The 7,265-nt window shown below is 35.0% G+C and overlaps 1 protein-coding gene across 2 annotated transcripts in view; it reads left to right on the forward strand.

The window, feature by feature from the left end:
• Positions 1-7,061, forward strand: part of LOC662231 (cell growth regulator with RING finger domain protein 1) — a 172,925-nt gene extending 165,864 nt beyond the window's left edge. For both annotated transcript variants that reach the window (XM_064355799.1, XM_968343.5), the window contains exons 3-5: positions 5,749-6,173; positions 6,280-6,491; positions 6,537-7,061. In XM_064355799.1, coding sequence (XP_064211869.1) covers positions 5,749-6,173; positions 6,280-6,491; positions 6,537-6,744 — 845 coding nt within the window. In that variant the 3' untranslated portion in view covers positions 6,745-7,061. The remainder of the gene's footprint in view (positions 1-5,748; positions 6,174-6,279; positions 6,492-6,536) is intronic.
• Positions 7,062-7,265: the final 204 nt, after the last annotated feature.

Consider the following 7,265-nt stretch of genomic DNA (forward strand, 5'->3'; position numbering starts at 1 on the left):
CTGTATTTTATTGCTTGTTTCTTTTTCTCAGTATTTGTTATTATTTGACAAAAAGTATCGTTTCCTATGTTTATGTGTATATATTTTGGAGGTATAATACAATGTGTTCAAAAATGGTTGTTCATCAAGTATGGAATTCAAAATCACTGTGCCGCTTAGTCTAAATGTACGAATTTTTCTGTCAAGTCTTTGAACTAGCTTTTTAAGTGTAGGGTTTGTCTTCATTTGTGTTTTTTATATTTCCGTGATTTTTGTTGTTATGTATTCTTACGTTTTTGAATTCAAAGCATTTTTGCATTATTTTGACGGATCTGTCACTTTGACAGCATTCACAATTTAAATTAAGCGGCACATTACGTTCAAATTTCAAAGGTGACTTGACGAACAAGCATTTTTTAACACATTGTTTAATGAATATAATTTTTTGAATTTAAATTTTGCTACTGTATCTTGTTCGTTATGTAAAAATAAAAAAAGTCAATTTTTATGTTAATAGATCTGGTTATTCATAGTTATAGACTATTTCAGTTTGGCGAGGTCATGTCTGCATCTTTTTTCTTTTTGATTACTTTTTTCACAATCTCCTGTTTCATCAAACGCTATAATATCCATTCGAAATTCATATTTTATGTGTACAACTTCCAAAATTTGCAAACTTGTTGATGTCCTTGCATTGTTTGATTTATCTCTTCGTATTGTAAAACAAATTTTTCTTTTTCATTCAAATTAGACGTAAACATAAATAAATACCTAGCAATTTGAAATTCCAGTGATAATAGTGATTTTCTCTGGCACTCAAGGCCAACCACACGGAGTAGGCATCTAGTCAAGTTTTTCGGAAATTAAAAAAAGAATTCATTCTTTGCTATTTCCACTTAATTTAAGAGATTAAATAATTACATGTGGGCAAATTAATAAATGTCAGTCAGAAGCCGAAAAAGACAACGCTCTTAATTCTGTTACGAAACCAAATGGTTATTGAACAGCCAAAAAATCACAGAAACGAGTAAATTGCCTTGAAATAAAAGCAGTGTCTGCCAACGTGCAAAATAAACTTTTCTAATAGTGGATAAAGAATTCGCCTTTCTAATAATAAGTTATAAAAAACAAAGTTTACAATACGGACAGGGGAATGTTTAGCTGGGACACCCGGTAAGTTCTTCTCAAAGGCCAATCCTAGATTTAATTCAAGGATTCGGTCCACTTAGTTTACGGAAAAAATCGTATGTCCTACTTAGCTTATTCAATCTCCAGCGGCATTAGATAATATGCCAGTGCGTAGTGTAAATAATTTCACAATGAAAGTGAGGATTTTCTTACATTGATCGGTACGTAATTGCTGTTTAGTGGAAAATTAGAGGAATTGTAACTATTCACTAATGAAATTATTGAAAAAGCAAGCGACGTTGTCACGTTGTGAGCGCTTCATTTAATCATCTCGATTATCAGTGCATTGCCTCTTCCTGTGCACAATCACCCCATTAGAAAACTTTGAACAAAATCGTCCTGAAAAGTTTCGTTCAAATAATAATGAACGACCAGAGATACAGAACGTGTTGGATGCAATTTCACTTTCACTGTATTTGTGTCGGTGTTACGTAACAAACGACCGCATTTTGTTAAAGCTTGAACTCTCCTGGTCGCTCTATACATCTCTGAAAGACCCAGTTTGAGGTTTGACCATTTTCTCTCACTTGGTTTGTCGCTGTTTCGAAATTCGATTTTCGTTCGTTGGAATAAACCGAAAGGAGACGTTGCGAAACGTTGGCTTCGCAATGCGGGTTTAACGGATTTTGTGCAACTGCAGTTTTGAAGACCGTCAGACAAATAAAAGTTTACGTTTTGTTTGTTTATTGTGCTGATTATTTATTAATGAATCCATTGTAAGCGAAGGTGCCAAACATTTTATTCAGAAAAATGAAAGATGAAGTTTGTTGTTTGCGCGCATCCGTGAGTTGGCGGAATTTTTCAATTAAAGCAGGAAATTGCGGGATTTACCTAGCCTATGATTTATTATTTCTTTGTGCTTTTATTCTCGAACTACCGATTTTTAGAGTTGAAGGTCCTTGCCCTAAATGACGGTTACGTGTCAAGCAAAGAAAATAACATTTTGCAATAGGCGTTCGTGTCGTTGAAACGGAACTGATGACATTGAAGAAGGTTTAATTAATACGTGCCTCTATTCGGTCCACGTAATTTTATTTACACGTTACACATAATTATCGTGTTGCTAAGTTTTGTAATTTCTGTAAAAAACAACGGTTTTGAAACGTACTTTCACGAGGATAACTCGAAAAAATTTGAGATGTGGGCTAGTGGCGAGTTCTTTGAACTTTTCGTCGCATTTCTCGCAGGTTCAAGTTTTTCACGACTGCCACAACACTGGGATTAAAAATAAGCAAAGTTGTGCCGTTACTGCAAGGCGAGTTGTTTACCAAACTGGATTTTTTCCTTCTGGTATTCTAATCTTGTGTAAGAATCCTGTTTATTGCAATTAATAAGTTTTGTTCAAGTGGTATTTGCCACGTTTTGAAATTTCTCAATTCGTTTTTATATAATTTCTTCCATTTTATCGCCGATTATTATTTTAATCGAAGTATTGTTTTATGGCCGAGTGGGTCAATACTTTGCTACGGTTGTAAATTTTATTTCTTTTTGATTAAGTTTTACGAAATAATGGCCATTAAAAATTGCATTTTCTTCGTATTGGAATTCGGCATTTTAAGTAAACAACAATTAAAATCCTAACAGACAGACCAATTAACTCAAATGAATAAGCGAAATTTGCATGTGTTGCAGTCAAATTTTGCATAAAAATGTATAATCCTAAAAAAATCTTTTTGTTTTATTTATTTATTCACATTTTGTTTATTTTTATCTTGTTTACCTGCATTAACTAAATAAAATATTCCCATTTATTAGCACAAGCTGAATCAAAGTCATTGGTTTCAAAAAGTGGGTGTGTCAGAAAATTAAAATTCATTATGATTTTTGTAGTTTTTTACAGAACGAGTTTGCAAATGAGGGCAGTTATACGTGCAACAAGCGCGTTAATTGTCGAATTTATCAATGGTCGATTAATGAAAAAAAAATATGTTGCAAAAAAATTCATACAGGGTGGGGTAAAATTATGCGTTTCGGGCCTAAACTTTGTACCTTACGAAAGAACTAAAGTATATCATAAAACTGTCATCATTTTTCAAAAATAATTTTTTTCGAAATTCCTCTCAATTTTCGAGATATTAAAAAATTTTTTTTTGGTAAACGATTATGCTCTAAAAATGGCCTCTAAAATGACTACGAAAAATGTTCGTAATGAGAAACTATAATACAATGTGTTCAAAAATGGTTGTTCATCAAATCAGCTATGCAATTTTAACGTAATGTGCCGCTTAATTTAAATTCTTAATGTCGTCAAAGTGACAGATCCGTTTAAACGAAGCGCCATATTGAATTTGGATTCCATAGACAACTTGATGTACAACCATTTTTGAACACTTTGTACATTATTAATTTTTTTGTACATTTTCTTTGTACATTATTTATTAAAAAAAACTGGTTTAAAAACAGTAGATATGCTCTTTTAGAGCATAATCTTTTACCGAAAATTAAAAAAATATAATAATTCGAAAACTAAAAAGAATTTTGGAAAAAAACTACTTTAAAGTAGCCGATGCCCAGCTCTGGATCGACGAGTAACGAATTTGAAAAATTGGAAAAACCGATTTTGAGTAAAATGTGCAGCTAATAAGCCCCTAATGAGGCAGAATTAATTAGAAATTCGTGTCATTAGATGATACGAAAAAAGTGCCCGATTTTCGAGTTATGTTCGAACGCAATTAAATCTTGATTAAATAAATTAGTTCTAGTTAAATGTGTTTGACGTCAATGTTGTCTTAATAATTTTTTAACAATTTTTGGAATTGTTTGGGTAAATGAGCCGCAGCCTTGATATTTCGTAGGTGTGTGTAAATTGTTACGCTTTGTGCTTTTATTTATTGACATTTTCAAAAGTTTATACTCGAACAATTCGTTCCCTCAAACTAGTTAAACTAGAATTTTAAAAAGCCGTAAACACAATCACTAACCTGGTTTTATTACTTTGCGAATTAATTAATTTTTTTTCCAAATTTGATTTGACTAAATCGGACGTCCATAAATCCGTCCCTGACGCTGATTTATTCATAATTAGCGATAATGCGAGGCTGTAAAAGTGCACACTTCCAGAAAATGCGGTTCATTTCCTGTAATTTGATTTTAATCGCTGTTTCATAGAAGTTTTCGGTCATTTCCCTGTTTTCCTTCGAGTACGTGCCCCAAGACAGGTGTTGCGAGGAATCGCAACGATGGAGAACTACAAATACGGATATTATGATAATCGGCATCGATTTTCCGTGGCTGGAAGCACGATCGAAGATCGCGATTAGTGGAGATAATTTATTCAGAAATTTGCCGATAAAAAGAGGACAAGTCCCGTTTGATTCGACCTTGACTTTTAGGTTTTTGGAGTTGTGACAATTAAGCACAATTATTTTTCGATGATTTGCTGCTAAAGTAAAACATCATAATTGTTAGTTTCGGCACGGAGAAACGAAAGTGGTCGTGTTACGTCATTAATGTATTCGCGGTCAATTATTACGTGGCCTCTTAGTATAGTATAATACCTCGGTTGATGCTAACTGACCTACATAACCGTTTGTTCGGAATTGAGAGACAAGTGGTTGGTAATTTGAATTTCGGGCCGAAAAACCGCTACATTTACAAAAAATATGCTCTGAGAAATGCATGACCCAAATGAAAATCGACCAAAACAACAATAAAAAAATGTGGGAAGTTTAGTTTTAGTTCAAACTGAACTTTTCCATTATCCGAATATCGGAAGTAAAATTACCGTTGGGGGCGCCACTGAGCTAGATGAAAACAGTAACCATAAATGGCGGGAAAATGTTTATTCGGATATTTTGAGCGTTGTACGAATTTTGGGGCTTCACAATTATTACATTGCCTATGCGGAATGATTATTGCATCTTTGATGCAAGAAACTTATGTTGACAAATGAGAGATGACGAGGAAAACACGAATAACGAATGACTGTTTGGTCCACTTTGTTTATTGGAAAATTATTACAAAGACATTGAAAAGCCTACCTTTTGGCATAATTTACGTTTAAATGTATCAGCAGTTGTTAATCTTTATTGTAGTTTTGTAGATTTACCGCAGCATTTCATGTTTTTTTCTGTGGAAAATTCTAACCTAAAATTCACACACTTCACTAATTTATTGGTTTCTTGAGCCAAACTTTGTGTTCGCTGTGATCCATTACTTATAATCTTTAATTAGACAACTGTTTGATAACACTTTGTAATCAAAATTTAAATATTTTTCACTTTTTATCCACTTTCAAGTTCCAACAATAAACACTTTATACCACGAAAAACCACAGAATCAAAGTCAAAGCTAGTATTTACCACCACGTACTTTTAAAGTAATTCTTTCTATTGTAAGTAATTAACACTATACACGCAAAATTGTTGAACAATTAATTAAATGTCAGTTAAATGTGGCATTACGAAAATTTCTTTACTGTTTTCGACATAGTTCAAAAGTCATCACCAGAGGGCGTCTAGTTAATTTTATTTCCGAATTGGCCTTTGAGATATTACAAAAAATTTCTTCGTATTAATTACTATTTTAATCTCTTGACTTGAAAAATGCTGGAAAAATCGCCAATTTAATTTTTTATTTCAGAAGTGCAGTGCAGTTTATCTAGTCAGGTCGAGTACCAAATCCAGGCGTTTTGGGGCGTGAACATCCGCGAGTTGCACATTTTTTTGTGGCGCCCTTGGTCCGACCTCCGTGAGGCCTTCCAAAGAGGCGATTTTCTCAAAGGTTTTTACCAATATCCCGGCGTCCAATTGAAAAAAACTCCACATTCGGATCAAACAATTACGCTGAAATTACCAGCGGCGTCGCTAAATCTGGGGACTCCCCCTAGGTTGTGTTACCCTTTGGTCATTTTCCTGTTTCGGACCGATGCTGAAGATAACATCCATCCGGACGAAACGGTGGCGCTGATCAACGTGGTGCACATTAAGGACTCGGTGTGCACTCTACCCACAAGCATCCTCGCACAGTATCTCAAGCAGGCCAATGGACAATTGTCCTGTCTGAAGGTAAATCAAGTCCATGTAAAGTCGATTTTTTATAAGAGAAGGATTATAAACGAATCTAAAGATATCTGTCTTTATAAAGAAAAGAATTATATATATTTTTTTGTAGCAATTGTACTTGGCGACGGGCAACCCGGGGGGCTACGAGGAGGGGCAGATCCCGCTGGCGGTGGCCGAGCCGGTGGAAGGGGGCCCGGGGCCGCTGGGGCGCACGCTCGTGTGTCCGACGAGCGACGACTCAGCCCTGTGGAACTCCTCCGGAGAGCAGTTGTGCGTCGTTTGTCAGTACTTTCCGCTCTCGAGGGCTTTGCTCCCGTGCAGGTAGGGCCAAGATGGGGGCTGTCGGAGTCTGATTTTCCGTTTCAGGCACACTTGTATTTGTGCGAGCTGTTTTGTGAAGCTCGATCGGTGTCCGATGTGTCGGGGGCCCATCAAGAGCTACTTCTGTATCAGGGGGGAGGAGTACATGCCCATTCAGCCGAGCTCCAAGACGGTTAATACACACAGCCCCCTTTACAACTGGTTGGATAGTTGGAATGATCGCCTTACGGACTTTCTCGGCTTTCAGCGGTAACGAGTCGAGCGGTATTTATTCAAATTTTCTTAATTATTATTAGAACAAAATTGTGTAGTTTAGCCACTATTACTCAATGTTTCTCAAGTAAACATCACTACAGAAAAACGATTTTTTATAAGGTAGGTTGTGAGGTAGCGTTACGTGTAAGATATTGAATATATGTCCATATGACTTAGTCTTAAATATTTATGTCCTTTTATGCAATAACATTTTTTCTTTATTGTACATTGACTTTACACTATATTTTAGTATTTTCATCTGACTTAAGCCTGTGATAATATATACGTTAAAAATAATAAAGCAAATTTATTAAACATTGTGCATCTATTTTTTATCCTCTTGTCCCAAAAGCACAAAACTTTATTTTCGTGGCAATTTTTAATAAAACTAATAAATTAAAAATCGCTTGCTGGAACAAAAAATTCGATAAAAAACTTGGTGCGGTCGCAAAAAATGGAGCAAAAAATTGCACCTGGTCACAAAAAATGGAGCAAAAAATTGGACATGGTCACAAAAAA

This window comes from Tribolium castaneum, chromosome 3 (genome assembly GCF_031307605.1).
Source record: "Tribolium castaneum strain GA2 chromosome 3, icTriCast1.1, whole genome shotgun sequence".
Classification (NCBI taxonomy): Eukaryota; Metazoa; Arthropoda; class Insecta; order Coleoptera; family Tenebrionidae; genus Tribolium; species Tribolium castaneum.